Here is a 24,832-nt window from a genome sequence, read left to right on the forward strand (position 1 = left end):
GCTATTGGTATTAATAAGTGAGTTTAGGAAGGTCTCAAGATACAAGGTTAATAAAAATCATTTGTGTTCCTAGCAATAAATAGTTTAAATTGAAAAAAAAAAACATCTGCAATAGCATTGAAAAACCATAACATCGTTGGTGACAAATTTAACAAAGAACAGGACGTGCAAAGCCTATACACTGAAACTGGAAGACATTGCTGCAAGAAATCACAGAAGACTTCTGTAAATAGAGGCAGGCTGTTTCATGGATTGCAAGCCTTGACTTTATGAATGTTAATTGTCCTACAACTTATCTATAGATCCACACCTTCTCAATAAAATCCATGTAGGCTTTGTGTGCATGCAGTAATTGACAAACACATTCTGAAATGTATGTGTAGGGGCACCTGGGTGGCTCAGTCAGCTGGGCGTCTGACTTCAGCTCAGGTCGTGATCTCACGGTTTGTGGGTTTGAGCCCTGCGTTGCGCTCTGTGCTGACAGCTCAGAGCTTCAGATTCTGTGTCTCCCTCTCCCTCTGCTCCTGCCCCCCCCCCCCCCCCGCTCACACTCTGTCTCTCTCTCCTTCAAAAATAAATAAACATTAAAAAAGTAATAATAAAATAAAATAAGATAAAACAAAATGTAGGTGGAAAAGCAAAGGACTTAGACTAGCCAAAACAAACTTGAAAATGGAGAATAAATTCACAAAATATATTGATCTGATTGCAGTACTTAATATAAAGCTATGGTAATCAACACTGTGGGATTTGCATAAGGATAGAGATATAGACCAATGGAACAAGATAAAATATCCATAAATAGGCTCATCCATATATGGCCAATTGATTTTTAAAAAGGTTCCAAGGTAATTCAGTGGAGAAAGAATATTCTCTTTAACAAACAGTGCTAGAACAATTAAACATCCAGATTTTTAAAAATATACCTCAATTCTTACTTCATAAGAAGTAATACAGGAAATAGAACTATGAAACTTAAAATAAAACATAGGAAAAACTTTGTGACCTTGGGTTAAGCATGATGTCGTAGGCAGGACACAAAAAGCTCAACCTGTAAGAGAAAAAATCGACAATTTGAACTTTGTTGAAAGTTAAAACTTGTTCTTTAAAAGTCACTATTATGATAAAACGATTGTGTGTTAAACAGTAATGATGGATACGTGACAGTTTGCATTTGCAGAAACCTATAGAATTGAATAACACAAGGGGTGAACCTTAGTGTATGAAAATATAAAATAATTCTTTAGTGGATTGGGGGAGTCCAAGAAAGAATGTAGACTGTGACAAGAGAATCGAATGTACTATGTAGGTGGGAAACAACCTCACTGAGGGTGGTGGGAGACAAAGGTGTTGACCTAAGTAACTTTGGACATGAATGTAGTCTGTAAGACTAAAGGGGAAAGGAACGTCACTCAAACTCTAGTTGATGTCATTATTTCCCACGGGGGAAGCAGTTAACAGTTCTGATACTGCTGATACACATATATATTCTGACACATGTATACTGGAGTCAAACAATTAAGTAAATAAATGACAAATGGTGGTAGGTAGGTTTCTAACTGTTGGAGTGTGAATCTGGGGAGATCGAGGGGAGAATGCTAGAATGATCCGTGTGGTTTTGGATTACAATTGGAGACACTGGTAACTACTCATGCTTACCCTGACATCCATACAAGTGGTAAGGCATAGAGATATTTATAGATTTCTGTAGATACGCTAGTTAGTATCTCGGTTTCTAATATCACTCTCCAATAAAAAGGAAATAGGGCTCCTTGGAGAAACTGCTAATTTTACGTCTGGGTCAGGGAATATATGATATGAGCCCAGAGCACCTTGTACTGCCAGAAAGTAAGCAAATGCTCAATGAACAAAATAGAACAAAATACCAAGTTCACCATGATGGCAGATATGTCAAAGGAGCCAACTGAAAGAGGACTCAATGGCCAAAGCTGGAAAAAAATTAATAAACAAAATAAGTAAATAAAGTGCTGGATTATAACCTAAAGGAGAACATATTGATATTCTACTTTACAGACGGGGAACTTAGTCTTACCCTGTTAAGTGTGGGCCGTGCACAGTGACTTGCATAGGGTACAACATGGGAAGGGGAAAGAGAATAACTTGACTTGGAGAAACCCTACAAACACTCCTTCAGCCAGCTGATTAATGGCAACCTTAAAATAATTACAAATCATGTGCCTATAAAATGTCATCATGTAATGTGATAGGATGAAAATGGCACTTTACCCCTGTAATCTTCTCCAAAACCCATAACCGCAATCTAATCATGAGAACAGCATGCAGACAACAGTTGGTTAAGTGTCTGACTTCAGCTCAGGTCATGATCTCACAGTTCATGGGTTCGAGCCTGAGTGGGGCTCTGCTCAGAGCCTGGAGCCTGCTTCAGGTTCTGTGTCTCCTTCTCTGCCCCTCCCCCGCTTGTGTTCTCTCTCCCTCTCTGTCTCTGTCTCTCTCAAAAATAGATAAATAAACGTCTTTGAAAATGGCAAGTAAACACAACAAAATGCTCATCATATCTGATCATTTGTTATCATTGGCAAATGTATATTAAACTACACTGAGAGAACTCCACTAAAATTAAGAAGGATGACAGGGGCATCTGGGTGGCTCAGTAAGTTAGGTGTCTGACTCAATCTCAGCTCAGGTGTTGATCTCAGGGTCTTGAGCTCAAGCCCCGAGTTGGGCTCCGTGCTGGGCGTGAAGACTACTTAAAAAAAAAAAAAGATGGAGGGGCGCCTGGGTGGCGCAGTCGGTTAAGCGTCCGACTTCAGCCAGGTCATGATCTCGCGGTCCGTGAGTTCGAGCCCCGCGTCGGGCTCTGGGCTGATGGCTCAGAGCCTGGAGCCTGTTTCCCATTCTGTGTCTCCCTCTCTCTCTGCCGCTCCCCCGTTCATGCTCTGTCTCTCTCTGTCCCAAAAATAAATAAACGTTGGAAAAAAAAAAAAAGATGGGGGTGCCTGGGTGGCTCAGTCGGTTAAAGCATCCAACTTTGGCTCAGGTCATGATCTCACAGTTCGTGAGTTCAAGCCCTGCATCGCGCTCTGTGCTGACAGTTCAGGGCTTGGATCCTGCTTGGGAGTCTGTGCCTCCCTCTCTCTGCCCCTCTCTTGCTCTGCGTCTGTCTCTCTTTCAAAAATAAATAAACATTAAAAAATTGTTTTTAAAAAGGATGAAAACACCAAATGTAAGTGAAGAAAGTAGAGCAACTGGAAAATCTTGGAAATCTTACATGATATGGATGGGAATGCTGCTTTGGAAAGCACTTTTGCAGCTTCTTCAAGCTTATATATACTTTGTATATGTTCATCCTATGATCCAGCAAATCCCACTCCTAGATATTTACTTAAGAAAATGATAACAGAAAGATTTGTGCTTGAATGTTCAGCAACCTTATGCGTAGGAGTCAACGGAAGTCATCCAAGTTGATAAATCCGTTGCACTGTAGCCGTGCAATGGGAAACCACTTGGCTAAAAAGGCACAGGCTGCTGAATCACACGACAGTGCGGAGGAGTCTCAAGCGCATTACGTTAGACAAAAGAAGAAAAACATAAAACTACACACCGTATAATTTATTTTATATGAAAACTTAGAAGATGCTGATTCCGTAGTGAAATAAAGCAGAGCAGTGGTTTCCAGAAAATGGGGGAAGGAAATAACGATGAAAAGACGGCAGGAGACTTTTGGGGGGTGAGGAAATGTTTTATGTCACGAATGTGGCCATGGTTACATGGCTGTTTACATTCGTCAGTCTTACCAGATTGCACACTTAAAATTGCTTTATTTTATTTCACATATAAACTTCAGTAATGCTGACTAAGAAAAAAACTGAGTCAAGAGCCTGTATCTAAGCTAATCTCTGGCAATTAGAGTGGAATTACTCTGATCAAACTGCATTTATCACGATTCACTCTCGGGTGGGAAAAAGCCGCCTTCCCTCGAGCACAGACCATCTCAAACCTGGATAAAATGGGGGTTTGTTAGTAGGAAGAAAGGTGAGGTTACAACCAACAGTTTCCTCTGCTCAGGGTCATAACATCCTTATTTAAATTAGCCATAAATAATCTTCATTTTGTAAATAAAATCCAGCCTTTCATGAATAAGCATCACCTATCGAGCCATTCCTGCCCACCAAAACTGTGTAGAATGTTCCTGAAAAATAGCTCTCCCATTAAAGGACACATATGAAGCAAATCCTCCAAGCTCGATGAGCTGGCAACTTACGGAAGAGAAGACGAAGCCCCCCACGAACGCCCTGTGACATTGTGACCAGCACATGTGGCATGTGACCTTCCTTCAACTCCTCTTTCCGTCCCTTCATATGGGGTATTTTGTTTTCTATCCTTGGCTGCTTAGCTTGTCCTTGTGGCTTTGAAGGGAGGACGTTTTTGGCCGAACTCGCAGAGAGGAAAGACGTATGCTGTTCTGCTCTTGAAATGTGTTTATTTTTCCCCACTACATATGTTTTGCTTCCTTCTCTAATGTCTGTGCTGAAATTGAAGAAGTCTGCCTTGCACGGGTGGTTCTCATTAAAATAGGCCTGGGCTGGTCCCTGTTTCTACGTAGATTTCAGGACCACGGCTTTTTATGGGTGAGTTACAGAGCCCTGCATAACTTGCGTGCTGCTATTCACGATGCATTACCCAGAGTTGTGACAGAATTCAGGCCTAAATTGACAGGTCTGCTACGAGCTCACTTGAAACATCTGATATTCAAGTAAGACAATCAACTAGAAAAAAAAAAATCGGTGCATTCTTCTAGATTCTTCAGGTCCTAAATACCTTTGGAATGTAGGTAATCAAAAAACAAACAAACCTGAGCTCATTATCTCTATAACCCTTCGCTTCATAAAAGCCCTGCCTGAGTTACAGATGTGAAGCTGTGCCCTGGGCGCTAAAGAAGGTTAACAGAAGACTCTGTTTGAAAAAAGCACTGGCTTTTAAAACCCTGTACCTAAACATATCGTCCATTATGTTCTAAAGTTCACCAACAATAAATTAAGGCTTTATTTATGCTAAAATGTCCACCTCTGCAGATTTAGTAGAAAACAAAAGCTGTGTACCCATAGGCACTTTGATTTTCGTCTTGGGAAATGTAAAAGCTAAACTTTCTGAAGAACTGTAATGATGAGCCTAACTTAGAAAGCTGTTGACAGCTGAAACATTTGGTTTCTCAAACAGTCTCGGTCAGAGCCCTTGGCCAGAGCACATGCCCACCTACAGAGAGCCGGGCCTTGGGGATAACCCAACTCCGGTCACTTCTGTTACTTAAGGCCTTTCTTGCCCCCAGTGAAATTCTCATTCCACTCCTTGAATTGGTCGTGCTTTGTCCCAGGACAGACTTGGAGAAAGTCTGGAGCAGAAGGAAAAGAGCTTCTCTATCCTAACACAGAATTGAGTTTCCTGGATTGGGGATGGGGAGGGTCTCTTCCATTAAGCTTCCCTGTTTACAGCATCCTTCATCTGCACAATGACCTTCTGGGGAGCAATCCTAGCTGTGCTTTAGACCCTAACCTGGCCTTACCACCCACCTCTGTCTCTCTTGTTTTCCATTTCATTTACACGCTCAGCTGGGATCCCTATACCTGTGTTCTCGTTCATATGTGTCTTCCCACCATGTCTTAGAATTTCTGTGGTTGTCATTAGCACTGTTTCTCCCAGTATTTCTGGTTCTCCTCCCCGCCGATAGGCACACAATGGGATCCCCCTGAAGTTAGGTACGACCAGATGACTTGCCTTAGCCAGTGGAATGTCGGTGGAAAGTTTAAGAGCCAGTGTGTGATTTACTTCTGTTGCTGTCTCAGTGAGTATGGAAGCATGTGTTGAAATGAGCCTCCGTCACTGCATCAGCTTGGACCCCTGAGTCACAAAAGTGAATGGAGCCCGCTGCTAACTTATAATGATCAAGAAAGATACCTTTGTTGATTTAAGCTTCTGAGGTTTGGAAGTTGTTTGTTCCTGTGGTATAACCTAGCATGTCCTGATGCTATGTCCTCTCCTGTGTCTGTGTTTTATTTTTCTGTTTCAGTATTGTACAACCTTTTCACATCCTGTATTTCACTGGAGCTTTCAGGACTTGGTTTGCATTCTTTTATTTTATGCCTTATTATCCACCATTATTCTCATTGACTTCAACATCTACGCTTATGACCTGCCGCATCTTAGACCTGTAGTGCCTGCCTTCCTTGTCTTTAGAACTTTTTTTCTCTATATTAGTCAGCATCCAGCAGGGTCGTGTCCTGGAACTCATTATTGTAAGGCCTCCACGCCAAGGCTGAGATCACTAAGTCTGGCCTTTGTCCCAAATTTCAAACTCCTGGTCCGCCTACCTGGATTTATCTTGGTCAAGCTACTTAAGTGTTTTGTGCTTGTTTCTTCATTGAAAAATAAAGCTAAGAACCATGCCTATCTCATAGGGTTGTTGCAGAGATTAAGTGAGATCGTGCACAAAGGCCCTCAGAGCAGTACCTGGCCCATTGCGAAAGCTCGATAGCTGTTAGCTCTAACGATTACCAACTGCTCTCTACCATACTCTTAGATCTGCTCTCCATCGCTGTTGCTTTAAATATTTTGTTCTAACCCTGATCTTCGCTCTAATTCCTAATCCACTAAATCTAATAGCATCCTTTGACTATGGTCGACTCCTGTATTTTAACTCCATAACTCCCAGCTATGGCTCCTCCTTAAATCACGTACTTTCTTAACCTGACATTGACTGTGGACACACGAATGAGCCCAGGGGAGGCCAGCAGGAAAAGCACAGAGCTGAGCCAGCCCAAACCTCCAGCCCACAGTATCACCTTGAGGAAAACAATAATTATCGTTCTGGTCATTGAGTTTGGGTGATTTATGATGTAGCAAAAAACCCACACACCTTCTGGCTGTGCGATTTTGAGCAAGTTGCTGAATCTCTCTGAACCTCTATCATTTTACTGGTAAAACGGAGATACTATTTACTTATCTTGCAGATGAGGATTAAGCAGCTGGCACAGTAAAGTGAGTGTCGCTCTCTATAACTTCCTGGGGTCCTTTCAACGGATCGATTGCACAGCTCCTCTTCCCAGAAGGCTTCCCCCACCTGCCAGGAGCTCTTTCCTCGCCTGGTTTTCTCTCTGAGCCGTCGCACCTTGTGAGCTCGCTCGTGTCCGGGACTCTATGATCAAGCACAGAAGACTCAACTCTCTGTCCATCTTGCATTTCCAGCTGTTTCTCTCACGTCTCCACTTACCGATTTGATCATGTCTGAACTACAACAGTCTACGGCACTCATTACTTCCTCTCCCGTTGGCTCACCTTTCCCATCTAACCTATTTTTTTTTTTTTCATTCTAGGAGAGAAAGTTTTAAATCCCCAATTTCCTTTATTGTCTGTTTCCAATTAGTTACTAAGTCATGTTTCTCCTTTGAAATCTCATTGTATTCTTTCTTCTCTGTTCCCAGTGCCAGTCATCTATTCAATGTTCTCCCCACCTCGACCCCCATTATGATCCTAGTCATCGGCCTTCCATGTCTCGATTCCACTCTTTCTAGTAACTGCCAGCCGATCGATTATTTCTAAGGTTTTGGCCTTGCTGTTTCTCTGCTTAAGAACCTGTAAAATTTCTACATCGCCTGTGTTTCTTTTTTTTTTTTTTTTCAACGTTTATTTATTTTTGGGACAGAGAGAGACAGAGCATGAACGGGGGAGGGGCAGAGAGAGAGGGAGACACAGAATCGGAAACAGGCTCCAGGCTCTGAGCCATCAGCCCAGAGCCTGACGCGGGGCTCGAACTCACGGACCGGGAGATCGTGACCTGGCCGAAGTCGGACGCCTAACCGACTGCGCCACCCAGGCGCCCCAAATCGCCTGTGTTTCAAGGGCAGATTCCTCACTCCAATCTCTTCCTACGCGTTGTGGTCCCACTGCAGTATCTAAACCTGTTTCCCGCTCCCCGCTAACTGCTCCATTCAAGAGGGGCCGCTATTAGCCCGTCTCCCACAAATAGATGCTATGCAAAGCAGAAGATGCTGATGCTTTATTTGAAAAGTGAAATCGTGGCAGCAGAAGAGAGGAGGATGTGGAGAGAAGGAAGGGGAGAGGCAGGCAACACAGAGTGAGGCATTAGGTGCCGGTTCTGTTTCACGATGAGCCAAAAGGGGCTCTCGAGGGGCTCGGCGGTTGTGTGCACGCACTGGTCTCCTCTCGGCCAGCTTCAAGGAGAGGCTGGGCCTTCAAGTAGTGCATGGGAGAGAGAAACAGGAGGAATTTCTGTCTGGCTCCTTTGTCTTCTATTTCTCATCCATGAAAATTCCGCCCATGGGGTGTAAGCTGCCCTCCCCCCCCCTCCCCCCACTTCTGGGTTTCATCATCTGTCCCATTCAGGAGCTATTTCAGGTGTCAGAACTGGCACAGTGCAGTGGTTTCTGCCCAGGCCAGAAAGTGTAAGGAGGAGCCAGAACTCCAGCAATTGTAGAAGAGGCCAGAGTGGAGGGTCAAAAGCCATGGTCAGGGCGTGGTTGGTCCAGCACGGAAGGGATCTGAGGAGACCCACCAGCTCGTGTCCCTTACGGTCTGCCGGTGGCCCCACCCATCCAAACATACCCAACCTGACGCTGTCTCCTTGCTTGCACTATTCTCCACAGTCGTTTACTTTCTGTTCTGCCTTTCTGAGTCAGACCACTTCTTCAGTGACTGTCGCAGCTCCACTCTTTCCATAAAGCTCCTTCCAACTGCCTATGGAACACATCTGCTGTTTTGGTTTCTGTCCATTTTCTTAGGACTCGGTTCTCTCCTTGGGCAGGGGGTGATTTCCTATCGTGTAAAACATTCTTCCCCTTCCTTGCTCCCGATTCCTACCATGGAATGGAGGAGAAGGTGTCAGTGTCCCTTTGACCCCCACCTTGGGTGCACACCATTTAAGCTCAGCCAATCGGTTACTGGTTCCCCAGGCTTTGGACTCTGTAGTCTGCTTCAGCTCTGCTGTTTGGGTGGGTGACCTTGGCTACGGATCTGCTGCCTAGCACCTGCAACTCTTGGTTCCTGTGTGGTCTGAAGCCTTGCCCTCCATGTTCCCGTGGATTCTGTGAATCTCATTCTCCCTGCCCCCTGATACCTCTCCAATTTCCTTGCCATGAGTTCCTTCTTCAATGTGGAAAATAATGTTAATAAAATCAACGGAACAGTCACAACAGAGATTTCAGTACAAAGTATGTTGGTGGCACAAAGGAGTGAGCAGTCTATGAGTAATGGAATGATCACGGAAGGTCACCTAGGGGAGGAGATGTCTTGAAGGAGGACCAGGAAGTTAACAGGTGGGAAGAGGGATGGATGTCATTGGCAGAAGGAGATGTAGCTGAGCTCTGAAGGATGGTTTGCTCGGTGGGAGGTGGGTAGTTTGGAGCAGGTCGTGTGATTGCCAGCCAATTCTAAAGGCCATCTTTAATGAGTGTGAGCAGGAGTTGAGGAAAGACCGGTCAGCATGGTTCTCCAGCCTCCTTCAGATGCCATGGTGCGGTCCTGGGACAGGGGGAGGTGGAGATTTAAGTAGAATAAATGTGATAATGGATGTACAGCATGCTTTCAACACTCAACACATAGCAGCTGTTACTGTTATTGTTGTCATTACCACTTCTAGTTGGAGATGCTCGTCTTCAGATTTTACAGCAGAGGAACACTGAGCCTCAGAGACGGCAATTGATCTGTCCAAGGGTCAAGTAGCTAATATTTTCTGTCCAAGAGTCAAGTAGCTAATAATTTTAGGGGCTCCTGGGTGGCTCAGCTGGTTAAGCATCTGAATCTCAATTTCGGCTCAGGTCATGGTCTCATGGTTCCTGGGATCTAGCCCCGCATCAGGCTACCCACAGACAGCTCAGAGCCTGCTTGGGATTCTCTCTCTTCTCTCTATGCCCCTTCTCCACTCATGCTTGCTCTCTCTCTCTCTAAACATAAATAGAATTAAAACTTTAAATATGAATAAATAAATAAGTAAATAAAACACAATTTTATTTACACGCAATCTCAGGACCTCGGACTTTCTAGTATCCAATGTTGCCTTCCAAGATGAACTACTATATCCTGGAAAGGATGTTTTGATAAAAGAATACTGTCCATTCCTACAACAAATCCTATTTCTTAGTAATTTCTTCTTCCTAATATATGAATATTGTCTCCATCACTAAACCATAGCCAGATTTACAAGTTATGTAACTATAAATTGGCTTCTTGATGAAAAGTCTGGAGAAGGTATCACAAAATGACAACAGATGGGGATCTGAACGCAACCATGGAGAAAAGAAGCACATGGAAAACTGAAAACACAGATTGGTGTAGAATGTTTACCTCCATCCAGAGTGAAGAGAGGGAGAACTTAATAAAAAACAGACGGAAGCATCATTAAAGTGATAGTTTATAAGCATCTTCTTCCGAACCAGGGAGGATGACAATGACACAGTGACAAGTAGGTTTATAAATATCTATATCTTACTTTTCAGATAACTGGTGTCCAGCTATAAATTTGTTTGCTGCGACCATTGAAAGCCCGATTTCAAAGTCTAACTTATCTGTTGAAGGGTTTTATTGTTCCAAATACCCAGCAGGCAAGGATATTCTGCAGGGGGTCCCGGGGACAAATGCTGTTGACTCGTCCTTGTGAACAGCTGTCTTCCAGACTCTCCCCAATTCATCTTCCTCTTCCTTGATGCAAGAAAACACACACCTGCCAAGTCTCCTCATGCCTGATTCCCTGCCAAAATATTTTGAAAAATCTTTTTTGGTTTTGCTGCCACTGGTCACTATTTTATCTTAATCTCTACTTGGGTTTCAGGAAGATGTTCTCTCCTGGCTTGACTTCCCCCTCAGGGTCCGCTGCACTGCTTGCATAGAAATAAGAAGGTGAATGATAGTTTATCTCTTCACGTGCATCTAGCTGCCTTTTATAGGCATGTGCCGACAAATCTGCTCACCTTACAGTCTTATAGTAGCTGGACAGTATTGCTTCCTCATCCACCCATGATGGTGATGACTGTAATCAAAGAAAATTATTGCTCGATATTTACTTGATGTCAGGCTATGTAGGCTAAGAATCTTGATTCTCACTTTTGGGCATAGGTCTTGTATTTATTCCCATTTCCAGATGAGGACAGTGAGGACAGGGAAGTTGAATCATTTTCCAACGATTATCCAGTCGAGTAAAATGTGGGAGCTGGTACTTGGTTTCAGTCGGATTCTTTCAGTATTTTACCACTACGTGTTCTTGTGTGAAATTCTTGTTAAATTCCACTTAAATGTATTTTTTTAAATTTTTTAATGTTTATTTTTGAGACAGGGAGAGACAGCATGAATGGGGGAGGGTCAGAGAGAGAGGGAGACACAGAATCTGAAACAGGCTCCAGGCTCTGACCTGTCAGCACAGAGCCGGACGCAGGGCTCGAACTCACAAACTGGGAGATCATGACCTGAGCCGAAGTCGGACGCTTAACCAACTGAGCCACCCAGGCGCCCCTAAATGTATTTTTTTTAAGTAATGCTCTGGAAACTTAGATTTGCAAATATGAAATACTCTAAGTCCTTTAAGAAACCATTAAGTGAGGGCACCTGAGTGGCTCAGTCGGTTAAATGGTCAACTCTTGGTTCCAGCTCAGGGCATGGTCTGAGTCTGAGCTCCCCGTCAGGCTCTGTGCTGTCAGTCTGGAGCCTGCTTGGGATTCTCTTTCTTTCTTTCTCTCTCTCTCTCTCTCTCTCTCTCTCTCTCTCTGCCCCTTCCCTGGCTTGTGCGCTCTCTTTCTCTCTCTCAAAGTAAATAAATAACTTTAGGAAAACAATTCAGCATCAGAAAGCAGATACTACCCAACATTCTCTGTGACCAGTAATGGGAGGTATGTCAATATAAAAAGCATGTGGGGGGGCGTGGGTGGCTCAGTCAATTAACCTTCCGGCTTCAGCTCAGGTCACAATCTCACGGTTCATGGGTTCGAGCCCCGTGTCGGGCTCTGTGCTGACAGCTCAGAGCCTGGAGCCTGCTTCGGATTCTGTGTCTCCCTCTCTCTCTGCCCCTCCTCTGCTCACACTGTCTCTCTCTCTCTCTCTCTCTCTCTCTCTCAAAAATGAATAAACGTTAAAAAATTTTTTAAAAAGTGTGTGTTAGGACTCAGTTTCAAGTGAGAAAAACCCAATTAAAAATGGTTAAAGAAAGAGGAAAGTTCATCATGTGGATAAAAAGAAGGCTGAAAAGCCAAGATGGTGTCAAGGGTCAGGTATACCACCTAGGCAGGGTCTCAGACAATGACTATGCTTGGCCAACCCACACTGGGTAGTGGCCTGCGTGTGGGGGTGGGTAGGATAAGGTCAGGTCAAGTGGTACAAACAGCGTCTTCTTGTGGTAACCACAGAGCCATGGGAAGGCAATTCTCAGAAAGTATGTGGGACATAGAGGTCCTGTACAATGGAAAAGCTAAGAAATTTCCTTGAGAAGTGATTTCTAAGAAATGTTGTCCAAGGTAAGGCCTGAATTGAATGGTGAGAAATGTTTTCATTTGACAAGGCAATTCTGGGCCAGCCATGATAGTTTCCTGACATGAGTCATAATTTTACTTGTGTGGTGGTTCTGTGCTCTTACAAAGAAATAGTAGCAATAGGACTTTGAAAAGTAAAAATTTCCCTGACATGCAGGCAGATAGAAGACAGAATATTTGAGGCAAAAAAAAAAAAAGAGAAAACTTTTGTGAGAAATACTGAAGGGAGGATATAATACGTGAATCAAAATGATCAAAAGTGAAATTCAGAATGAGTTAGAAAATCTTGCCCGGGTAAGATTCAGCTCTGAGGCAGTATTTATTTGATTTTATCTTGAAACTGACTCTTGTGGAGTAACTAGTTCATCAATCAAGCTTAGCCATCTTAATAAGTTTCTATTTTTAATTTCAAAATAATCTGGTACAAGTCATGATAATTTATTTTTGTTAACCACGCAGAGGAGAGCCTGGTTTTTCAGATTATAGGATATATTAGTGTAAGGCTATGTTGCCTATACAAAGGACTCCAAAAAACAGTGGCTTAACTTAGACGATCTTGTATTTCCTTCTTCCATAACACGGTCCAGGCAGCAAGCGGGCTCCATTTATCCTCTGTTCTGTTGCTTCCCCATCCTCCCCGAGTGGTTCGCATCTGTGGGATTGTAGCGGCACGGTGGAAGGCGTGAGGTGAAGCTGGTGAAAAGGGGACAGGCCCATCATTCAGGGCAAGGGAGTCTTCCTCCATGGGAAAGGGTCGGAAGTTCACACTTCGTGTCTGCTCACATCCTGTTGGCCTGAACTAGTCAGAGTCTGTTGTCTGTTGTCGACTGAATGTTTGTGTCCCCTCAAAATTCATATGTTGACGCTCTAACCCCCAAGTGTATTTGGAGATGGGGCCTCCAAGGAAGTAATTAAGGTTAACTGAGGTCATAAGGGTGGGGCCCTGATCCAATAGGATTAGCGTCCTTATAAGAAGATACCACAGAGCTTTCTCTTTCTCTCTCTGTGCACGCACAGAGGAAAGGTCATGTGAGGACACAGTGGTAAGGCAGCTGTAGCTACTTATGATTTCCCCCCCTGACATCATCTCCACTTGATTTCTGGGAGACAGTGTTTATCTAATGTATTAGTGCCTATTGCTGCTGTAGCAAATGACCACAAACTCACTGGCTTTAAACAACACACATTTATTATCTGACAGCTCTGGAGGTCAGAAGTCCAAAATGGCCTTTCATTGGCTGAAATCAAGGTGTTCTCAGAGCTGGTTCTTTCTGGAGACTGTAGGGGAGAATCTATTTCCCTGCCTTTCTAGCATCTAGAAGCTGAAGCTGCCACATTCCTTGACTCACAGTCCCCATCCCTCCATCTTCAAAACCAGCAACGGCCACTTGAGTCCTTCTCATGTCAAATGCCTCAGGCTCTCCTGCCTCCTTATTTTACTCATAAGGGCCTCTGGGATTATACTGGGCCCACCCAGATAAACCAGAAAAATCGCCTCACTTCAAGGTCCTTATTTATACAGAAAAATGCATAGGTCCTAAGTCTATATAATTGAAAGAATCTTGATAAATGTTTATAATCATACAGCCAACACTTCACTCAGGACACAAAATGTTCGTTACCCCAGACGCCCTTCTGTCCCCTTCCAGTCAGTGTTCCTGCTCTCCATGAGCAGCCACTGTTTTCTTCTGACCAGTTTTGACTGTTGCTAAACTTCACATAAATGGAATTATACGGTACCCTTTTGTGTCTGACTTCTTTCACTTAACACAATGTCTTTGGAATTCCCTCACGTTGTGTGAGTCAATGGTTCATTCTGTTTTATTGCCAAGTAATATTCCATTGTAAACTACACCACAATTTTGAAATCTATTCTCCTGCTGATGGACACATCGCATAGCTTGGTTCCAGTTTGGGGCTCTGAGTGAATAAATATATACGTATTTGTGGGGGAAAAATCCTTATTTAATCACATCTGTGAGGCCCACATTGTCATGCAATGGAACATATTCCAGGTTCTGACCACATCTTTGGGGTGCCATTATTCTGTGTACTTCTTCTAATTTGCCTACTTTGTCTCCTAGTCCTGCGACTCTCAAGCTGCCTAAACCTAAGTCTCCTAATCACTTTATTTCTTGCCATGGGCCCTTAAGGAGCTTAGCCTATACTCAGCCTCCTTAGCTTTGTCCTGGATCAGACTCTAACACCAAAACCCAATTTTAGAAACTGATCTCTCGCCTCTTTTGTTGTAACCAAGCCCCCGGCTTTGTACACCAAGCCTACTTCCTAGATCCTAGGGTGATGCTCCTGAGCCCGAGTCCCCGTCTGGAACCTCAGGTCCTTTAGAACTAAAGCAAGCCTCCAGGGAAACAGTCCTGCCCCATACTCTGGGTATCACGGCCAGGTCTGTGCTACGTGAGTATCAGACCACGCAGGAAAATCACTTGCTAGGGTAGACTTCCTCCTCTTGCCTGTGACCGTACCCCTGTGAGGCTGGCTCCTCTGGTGGGTCCAGCCGCCAATAGCCAGACCTGGATTGCCTTCCATGCAGGAGTCAGTAAAGTCTAGCTCAGTGTTTCTCAAATTCTGTTGCAGGAGATTAGGATTACCTGGAGAGCCTTAAAATACTTCGATATCCAGGCCACACCTGGTACCAACTGAAACGATCTCTGGGGGTATAAACCAGCATACTTTTAAAAACTCCATCGATTCCACTTTGCGGGCAAGATCAAGGACAAGTGAACCAGCAATTCTACTGCTCAAAGTGTGCCCTGCCTACCAGCAGATCAGCATCACCCGGGAGCTTTTAGAAATACAGAAACTCAAACTTCTAACCTCAGACCTACTGCATTACGATCTGCATTTCAACAGGCTCCCTTGAGTGGCTTCTCTCATTATGAAAGTGTTCATAACTGAGCTTTTTTTTTTTTTTTGCCTTTTAATTGGAAAATGGAATAGTACTGGAAGAAATTGAAATAATTCATCTTTATTGAGCATTTATCATGGGCCAGGCAGAGCGCTGGTGATTTACATACATCAGCCCATTCAATTCTTAGGGAAAACCTCGGTAAAACCTTCCCAGGCTGCCCGGTCAATGCTTGGTTCCCCATTTTCTCTCTCTGAAGTCTGATGTTTCATTATGCATATACATACATATATATATATATATATATATATATATGTATGTATGTGTAACTTTTAAAAAAATTTTTTTATGTTTATTCATTTTTGAAAGACAGGGAGAGACAGAGCACAAGCAGGGATGGGGCGGAGAGAGAGGGGGACACAGAATCTGAAGCAGGCTCCAGGCTCTGAGCTGTCAGCACAGAGCCCGACGCGGGGCTTGAACTCATGAACGGTGACATCATGACCTGAGCCAAAGCCAGGCGCTCAACCGACTGAGCCACCCAGGTGCCCCTATATATAGCTTTTTTTTTTTTTAACCTTTTTTCTGTCTTTTTATTTTAGAGAGAGAGAGCAACAAGTGGGGGCAGGGGCAGAGAGAGAGAGAAAAAATCTTAAGCAGGTTCCATGCTCAGAGAGCTCCATCCCACAGCCCTGGGATCACGACCTGAGCCAAATTCAAGAGTCGGACGCTTAACCAACTGAGCCACCCAGGCATCCCTTTACTTTTTTCTGTCTTAACTGCCAGGCTGAATGTCCTACAAAGATGAGGACCATAATATGTCTGTCTTCCATTATCTCGACTTTGCAGATGAGGGAACTTGCCCAAGATGTTGCTTTCAATAAGTGAGGGGGAACAGTGAGCCTTCTCCGGGCCTGATCAAAGCCCTCTATCACTACCTGTAACACCCACACACCACACTTCACCCTTTCATGAGAGGAACACAACTGTATTTTCTGTGTGCTGCCTTCTAGATTCTTGTTTGCATGAGTGCTTATTTTATACAATGGCACTCAGAATGCCTGTTATGTTTAGAATTTTGCTTTTCTCGCTTAACATATCACAATGCTTTTTGCAAACGTTAAGTTTTATATTTTAAAGATAGCTACACAATAGCCTATCACGTTGATTTACTATGAACTACTTAACCAAGTATTGCTTAGCATTTAGGTTATTGTCACTGTTTATTATTTATCGGTGACTTTGAACCAAGCATCTGTGGGTGCTTACTTGAGCTGAGTTTCTGCTTTCTCACAAAACGTAAAAATTCTTATCTCGTTTTCACCTTGAATGGGCCACCCCTGAACTTGCATGGTGCTACAGCCAATTTATCCAAGCATGCTAAAGAATGGGAAAATTTGTTACTGCGATTGCTTTTTATTTTTATAAGACGCTCAGAATTGTGACATTTTTACTGTTTTCATCTTATCCCTTGGAAGTTTGGAAACTCTTCTCTCCCTGCATTATTTCTGCTCAATTTTGAGCGATGACAAATTGTGCCTACTTGCAAATTTTGATGCTTCCTATTTCTTCCCCAAATGTGTTGACCCTTGGCTTCCTCACATCACAAGTGAGTTCTCTGTCTGCAGTTCAAAGATAAGGTCTGACTGGAGTCTGAACGGAATTTCTAGGAACCCAGGACATAGGGAGACAGATGACCCCTTACGATTCCACCTGCTGCTTTTTTTTTTTATTAAATTTTTTTTTTCAACGTTTATTTATTTTTGGGACAGAGAGAGACAGAGCATGAACGGGGGAGGGGCAGAGAGAGAGGGAGACACAGAATCAGAAACAGGCTCCAGGCTCTGAGCCATCAGCCCAGAGCCTGACGCGGGGCTCGAACTCACGGACTGCGAGATCGTGACTTGGCTGAAGTCGGACGCTTAACCGACTGCGCCACCCAGGCACCCCACCACCTGCTGCTTTTGACCTCATCCTCCATGGTCTCCGTGCAATGACCTCAGGAACTCTGGACCAGAAACCAGACCTGGGGTCTCGTTATCGACTGGACATTTGCTCACTTTAGGACCTTAACCCATGAACTCATTACCTCATCTCACACAAGGCAGTCCCTTCTGCTCCACTGCTGCTCTGCAGAATCTTACAGAATTCGGAAGATCACAACAGATAACCCATGTAAATGCATGTAAGACACTTTAAAAGACATATATGCATGTGTGTCCAAAGTTATTTCAGTGCAGAAATACTTTCAATTCTGTATTTTAATATTTACATGTTTAGTACTTGATTAGTTTTTAGATACCAAATTTATGTAATCATTTATTTGATAAGTACTTTAATACTTAAATATTCTAATAGTTAAAAACAACTGTATTTTAAATTTGGTGCGGTGAAGAACGCTTTCTCACTCAACCATACTGCATCCTTTTTTTTTCTCAGATTTTTAAAAGTAATCTCCACACCCAACATGGGGACAGAACTCACAACCCCAAGATTAGGAGTCTCCTGCCCTACCTAATCTGGGCCAGTCAGGTGTCCCATAACAAATCCTTTTTAAAGGGCCCAATTCTACCTTTTTGTTCTTTACCTCTATGATTTTTAAAAGATAATCGCTAATATAATAATTTATTAAGTGTTTAAGGAAGTGTCTTTCGAAAAACTGGAATTGCTAGGGGTGTCAAACAAATTGACACAATGAGATAAAATCTCCCTATCAGGCAAAAAAAAAAAAGCGGGGGGGGGAAGGATGGGGGAAGGTACTAAGGGGTTATGATCTCATGGGTTTACACTGTGAGAAAATGAGATCTGCAAAATGTTGTGAATACTTTTAATAGAAAAAAATCAGAGGAAATTAAAAAAAAAATTAACAAGGACCAGATGTAGTTAAAAAGAAAAAAAAAAGAACAAAGCAGTTGAACTCTCTCGTGTTAAGACTAACTTCCAAAAAAAAAAAAAAAAAAAGGGACATCTTTTTCCCCCCGCTGTAAGTAAGGGTAAACTAATAATTAAGTCCAAGAGACCCCTCTTGCCTTCCTTACACGAAGTGGGAAACAAGTTACAACTCATTTTCAGAAAAATCTTCACAAAATCCTCAGCTAAGGCCCCGAGTCCCGGCCTGGAAAGGAATCTGGCGGCCCGGGGCCCGGCGACCTTGCGAGGGAGAGGGGCGCCGGTCAGTTACACTCCGGGGGGCTTTCCGAAGGCTGAGGCACGCAGCCGGCCGGGGGGCGCCGGGGGGCGCGGGCTGCGAGGTAAGGCCGGTCTCGGCAGCGGCGCGTCCTCCCGGCTCCCGGGCCCGGCCTGGGCGCGGAGCCGCCGTGGGGCCGGAAGGGTCGGCAGGGCAAATACTTTCTCGGAATCCACTCGCCCGGACCCACTTCAGCAGATTTTTCTCCTCCTTCCCAGACACTTCCTCCGCCCACCTCTCCCGCTCGGAGGGGGGCTCACACCCCCGAGTCTGGACGCTCGGGGCACCGCGCAGGGCGGGCGGCCAGCTGGAGCGGCCGGTCCCCGCGGGTCGCCGGGGCCGAGCGAGGGGCCCCGTGGGGGAGGGGTGTGCGCGGGCCGGGGCGGGAAGGGGCGGGCGCGGCGGAGGTCGGGGGGGTGTGTCCGAGGGGCCGGCGGGCGGGAGGCCAGAGCCCGGCGGGGAAGGGCGGACTCGCGCTCTGCGGAGAGACCCCGCGCGTGGCCGCGCCTTTCTTCCCGGAGCCCACCCGAACGGCGGCTGCGAGATGCGCGGCGGTGGCGCGGGGGTCGCGCTCCTGGCCTCGCTGCTCTGGGTCGCCGCGCGGTGCCAGCAGAGAGGTGAGACCTGGTCTCCGGTCCCCCGGCGGGCGGGGGCGGCTGCGGGACAAAGCGCGCCGCTTTGCCGCTTGTTGGGTCGGTGCGCTCATCCTCGTTCACCTCCGGCCCGGGGGGATAGCACGCGTGAGTCTCCCGCGCGGCCCGTGGGAATCGTCTCCCTGGCGGAGCCAGAGAGGGCTGGGGACGCCGCCCGGGACGGACGCAGCCCGCTCGTCCGACCCTTGGGCTTGAAACTCCTCGGGCTCCGGGGAGGTCCCGCTCTGTTTTCTGCGATCCAGAGCGCCGCTGAAGCTAGCGGTGCGGCGATGGCGGGAGTGGGACGGGGGGTACGGGACGGGGGGGGGACTCGTTACGACCCTGCAGCGGTCCCCAGTTCGCAGCCCCGGGCTGCTGGCCGGGCGCGGGCAATGAATGGGAAAAGCATCCTCCGAGTCGCCCTCATTGTCCTGCAGTGGAAAGCCCGCTGGTCCGCGGCGGGGAAAGGGCGGGCTCCTTGGAGCCACTCGCGGCCCAGGTGGGCTAGTGGGGACAAGCCATAGTGAGAAGCGCGCCCCCCCCTCCAGCTGTCCTGGACCGGGAGTACTCGCCCGCGCGGCCCTGCAGACGGCGTCCGAGCCACAGTTTGCGCCTTCCGAAAGGGCGCTTTATGTGCCACCCCCCGCCCTGAAGTGGCCAAACCAGCTCATTCCCCGCGCGAATTTAGGCCGCGGGGTGAGGGAGCCGGCGGCGACCGAAGGACTTTGCATGCTCGCTCGCTGCAGGGTTCCGTGCTTCCCTGGGCAAGGTTTGCGGAGAACGGAAACCCCAAGCTGATTTTCAAGGCTTTTATCAATGCCGGGAGAGAAACAGAATCCCTCTTTCCCTTTCTGCGGATCACTCCATTCCCCCCCCACTCGACCCTAGGGTTAAGTCTTCCCAGCGTCGCTTCTACTTGGCTAAGCGGTCACAGTATTTGTTGAATGCATCGTAATGGTGCAACATATGACCATGGGCACAGTCCCAAAAATAGACATTTCATTAAAAAAAAAAAAAAAAAAGTACGAGTCAAAAGTAGGTAGGCGGAATGCGAAATACCCTCGTGGGAAAACTGTGTGTTTGGGCATTGTGCTGAGTTGTGAACTCCACAGAAACGTGTCCATCTCATTCATTCAGGCATTCGTGATGAACGCACTGGACCGGAGCTGGCAACACAGCTTTGAATGCCAGGCGCCTGCTCTGCCGGGAGTTGGGCTGGGACATAGAGGGAATTTACATAGTTTTGTGTGCTAGAAAGGAGCCGCAAGAAAGGGCGCCGCAAGCCCAACTCATTTCTCTGGGGTTGTTGAAAGTGAACAAGTCCCAGTTTCCCACACGGTGCACAGAGTGCAGCTTGGCTCAGTTTTATTGTTCTCAGAAATTGAAAGTTCTAGATGGAGGAGATGCCCCGAATGTTTTTCTTGCCCCTAGGAGCCGAGCACTTGGCTCCAGAGGTTATGAATGGTGTTTGGAGAAAGTGGGACCTCATGGGGCTTTCCTGCTTAAGATGCTGTGGGAAGCCACCCACAGCGGGAGCCTTTGAATCTTTCATCACACCGCCTTCCACATTTGCTGGTCTCCACCCCATCAACCAACACTGTGCTTCTTAACAGGCATTTTAAAGGGAGTTTTCATTTAAAAAGTAATAATTTGTGCCCTACATATATAGCAGAAATGATGCGTGTAATGGTATAATTTGGTCATAATAAAATAATCCTGACCTGTATCGCTGATGAGCTAGCTATCTGGTGCCTGCGTTTTTGAAAATGATCATTATCTAACAGCCCTTAGATTATCCGCAATTCTCTATAATTTCTGCAGTCTCTCTCTGGATCACTTTACAACTCACAGTATAGGACCCAGTGGCTCATTTACCTTGAAATGTAACCTGTTTAAAGTGAGTTATTCCTAAGTCTAAAATAAAAGGTGGTGTGTTTCTTAAAATAAGGTTAAGTCCACAGCTAGCAATTGCATAGAATTAAATTGCTTCATGGGTTGGCTCATCAGCTTTTCTGTTTTAAGTCCTTCTTTTTTAAAAGTAAAAATAGGTATTTCCAAGCATAGGGGTAAAATGTATTGTGTGACTAAAAGAACATTTACTTGATCATCAAAATGGCATAGCATTCAAATTTAGCATGTATGTACTCACAGTAACATACATGTGACTTAGGGAATTTCACAGGCACATTTTTCTTTTCTCTGGAGCTGTATTGCCCAGGTAAGGGCCAATAAAAAATATTGGTCTTAGCAGCTGGGAACAAGGATGTGTGTAATAAACATCACTGCCCATCTTCTATATATCCTGGACTTCAGCCCACTTCTTTTCCCTTCCTCTTTTCCAGACACTGAATATAAAGCCTACCACTGTAGCTAATATGACATGATGAAGAATTCAAATGCCACAAAGAGGTGAAATGAACACATGTACTGTTTTGTGAAGTCTTGTGCCACTCTTAGAATTGTATTGTTGGGGCGCCTGGGTGGCGTAGTCAGTTAAGCGTCCGACTTCAGCCAGGTCACAATCTCGCGGTCCGTGAGTTCGAGCCCCGCGTCGGGCTCTGGGCTGATGGCTCAGAGCCTGGAGCCTGTTTCTGATTCTGTGTCTCCCTCTCTCTCTGCCCCTCCCCTGTTCATGCTCTGTCTCTCTCTGTCCCAAAAATAAATAAACGTTGAAAAAAAAATTAAAAAAAAGAATTGTATTGCTATATAAGCACGTATCATAAAATGTTGATATACCCACTTATTTCAAGGTAATCATCCTCGAAACACTATCATTTTATAATAATTCATTCATAAAGTCCCATGGATATTCATTATCATCTGCAGCAAATTTGGGGAGTGACAAGATAGATCTTTAAGCTTTAGATGTTTTATTCTCTGGCCTTACTAGCTGGGCGGAATTGGACAAGTTACTTAATGTCCTGTGCTTTGGTTTCACCATCTGCAAAATGGGAATAAATTATAGTGCCTCCCTGGAGAGGCTGTTAATGATGACATGAAACAATGCAAGAAAAGCGCTTGGAACAGTGTTTAGTGCAGGGTTAGCCCTTAAAGTAGGTAATCTACAAGCATCGTTGTTACTATATTACATAGAACTTAAGAGGGAGGCCCTCTTCTTAGCTGTATTCTCTGGGATGCATAATCATTTCACAATTTGGAGTCTGGATTTGGAATCAAATAGTCTTGGGCTTTAAGTACCAGACCTGTCCCTCTGATGAGCCATGACCTTGGTTAACATCTTAACATCTCTGAATGTCAGTCTTCCCGTGGATAGGATTCAAGTGATTCATGTGGATAGGATTCATGTGATTCAATAACACATGGAAATATTGGTGTGGCGTTGGGCACCTCCTCGTGTCACAGGCATACAACCCGTGACAATGGCTTTTACTGTTACGCCTGTCGTGTGTGCCTACCTCCCTCTTTCATTGCCCACATTCATTGGTCATTAAGACTTGTTGATTTTACCCCCTGAAAATCTGTCTCCACGTTATGTTTTGTTTGGTTTGGTTTTGTTGTCCCCACTACTGACTAGGCTCAGGAATTGTTTATTTTTCCCATGAAATATTGTGATAGTTCTCTCACCAAACCTCCCTCCTCCCTTCTTCTCCGTTCTCCGCACTGCCTTCGCTGTGATTTTTCTAGAAACGCCACCTTATAGGCTTGGCCTGGTGCCCGCACCCCTCGCTGTTTCTCATGTATACACAAAATAACAGGGACATCACACTGGGGGTAAACCAGGGAGGATGGGACTCCGGCTGGCCTGTTGTCCCAGAGCTAAGGGCCGTTATTTCAGGCACACTTGTACCTCCTCATAGTCAACCAGTATTTCCTGACACACAGGCTGTTAAGTGTCAGGCAAGTCTGCTGTTTAGGTTCCAAAATCCTGGAAAACCTTCCTGGTACCCTGGATGCGGAAGTATTTCTTAGATGCTCTTCCCTGAATTCCCAGGGGTCTCTCTGCTCAGTGCACTTGTCATACTTACCTACTTATCATGGTGGTGTAAACAATTGTCTCGCCAACCTGTCTCGCCCGCTGACTTGAGCTTCTTGAGGCCAGGGACGGTTTTATTCATAATCTGTATGTTCGTTGCTTTGCAACATTCCTCGCAGTTAGCAGCCCCCAACTTTGCTGAGCCAAATTAAAATCAGTATCTTTACTTACGAATCAATCAACTTAAAATAAGTTTTTGTATAGGTAATCCATGCCCATGGAACAAAATCCAAAGAGTACTAAAGGGTATATAGAAAGGGATTAAGCCTTGACTTTTGTCACCTTCTTTTGAGGCAAGCACTACTTTGGTTTCTTGTGTGTTCTTCCATAGATGTTTCTTCACATAACTCCTCAAAGCAAGCTACTTTATGACACCTACTTCTTCTGTAATGGTATAAGGGAGGACCCAGTTATTTCCTGACAGAACATGAACAGTGTTCCTCTCTCCACTGCCGCTCCCCATTCCTACTTCAGTGCACCTGTTGCAGGGAATTAATACATCACTTAATGAATGTACATACTTGTGAACTTCAGTTGACGCTTGTCACCTTCAACTTGTCCCTTCCAACATGGTCTTTGACAGAAAGGTATTAGAGAACCGTGTTCCCTAGACCTTTTGGAATTTGAAAAGCCGGCCACCAGTCGATTCCATGACCTTGTACTCATTCTGAAAGTATCGCTTACCATTGCATTGACAAGCTATTCCTTAAGCAGTAAATTCTTTTTAAAAGTATACTGTAGGAGATTTATGATGTAAAGAAGTCAAGTTTGAGGATAATTCTATTAGAAGTTTAGAATGGTGTGTTATTTCACCAACTAAGTATGATTTGTTACCGGAACACCTATGGCAGACACAGAAAATTTTAATTGTTTTAAGTTTATTTATCTTTGAGAAGAGAGAGCACATGCACGTAAGCAGGGAAGGGACCGAGAGAGAGAGAGAGGGAGAGACAGAATCCCAAGCAGGCTGTGTGCTGTCAGCTCGGAGCCTGACTTAGGACTCCCACGAACTGTGAGATCGTGACCTGAGCCAAAATCAAGAGTCAGAAGCTCCACTGTCTGAGCCGCCCAGGAGCTCCCTAAAATTTAATTAAATTTATGCTGAGGGTGACAGTGCCCAGAGTAACCATTTAATAGCACAGAATCCTTCCACTTGAGTCTTTGTTTTTTTTTGTTTTTTTTTTTTCAAGGCTGGGTCAGGAGAGCTTTCTTTGGGTTAACTTGTTCCCAGTGATTTTGTGTCTTGCTTGGGGGCAGGAGACAGACAATGGAGGCAGTGAGAATCCAAATCAACCCGGTGGATGACATTCTTGCCTGGGTAAGCATTTACCTCAGAGTGTTCATCCAGAAACTGTGGTGTGGAAATTCATAAAATCCTGGCTTCGGCACGTGTGCGCGCCTTATTTATTTATTTATTTTTTTTCGTTTTTTTCTTTTCTGAATCTACTGTTTGAAGTTTGAATCTCTTCATTCCTGAAGTATCTTTGAAGTCTGATCTTTTGGCCTAGCAGGCAGTGGGACTCAAATTCTTGTGCCAGAGAACCTCCTGCATTGCTGGTGGGAATGTCAAATTTAGATCAATGAGTATTTATAGCAAATGCCATCGTTCCCCATTCCCTGAAGTATTTCCTGCATTTTGTTGTACCG

At 45.0% G+C, this 24,832-nt stretch overlaps 1 protein-coding gene across 2 annotated transcripts in view; it reads left to right on the plus strand.

The window, feature by feature from the left end:
* Positions 1-18,985: 18,985 nt before the first annotated feature.
* Positions 18,986-24,832, plus strand: part of LAMA1 (laminin subunit alpha 1) — a 166,081-nt gene continuing 160,234 nt past the window's right edge. For both annotated transcript variants that reach the window (XM_053205731.1, XM_053205732.1), the window contains exon 1: positions 18,986-19,176. In XM_053205731.1, the coding sequence (XP_053061706.1) occupies positions 19,104-19,176 (73 nt within the window). In that variant the 5' untranslated portion in view covers positions 18,986-19,103. The remainder of the gene's footprint in view (positions 19,177-24,832) is intronic.

Source organism: Acinonyx jubatus, chromosome D3 (genome assembly GCF_027475565.1).
Source record: "Acinonyx jubatus isolate Ajub_Pintada_27869175 chromosome D3, VMU_Ajub_asm_v1.0, whole genome shotgun sequence".
Classification (NCBI taxonomy): Eukaryota; Metazoa; Chordata; class Mammalia; order Carnivora; family Felidae; genus Acinonyx; species Acinonyx jubatus.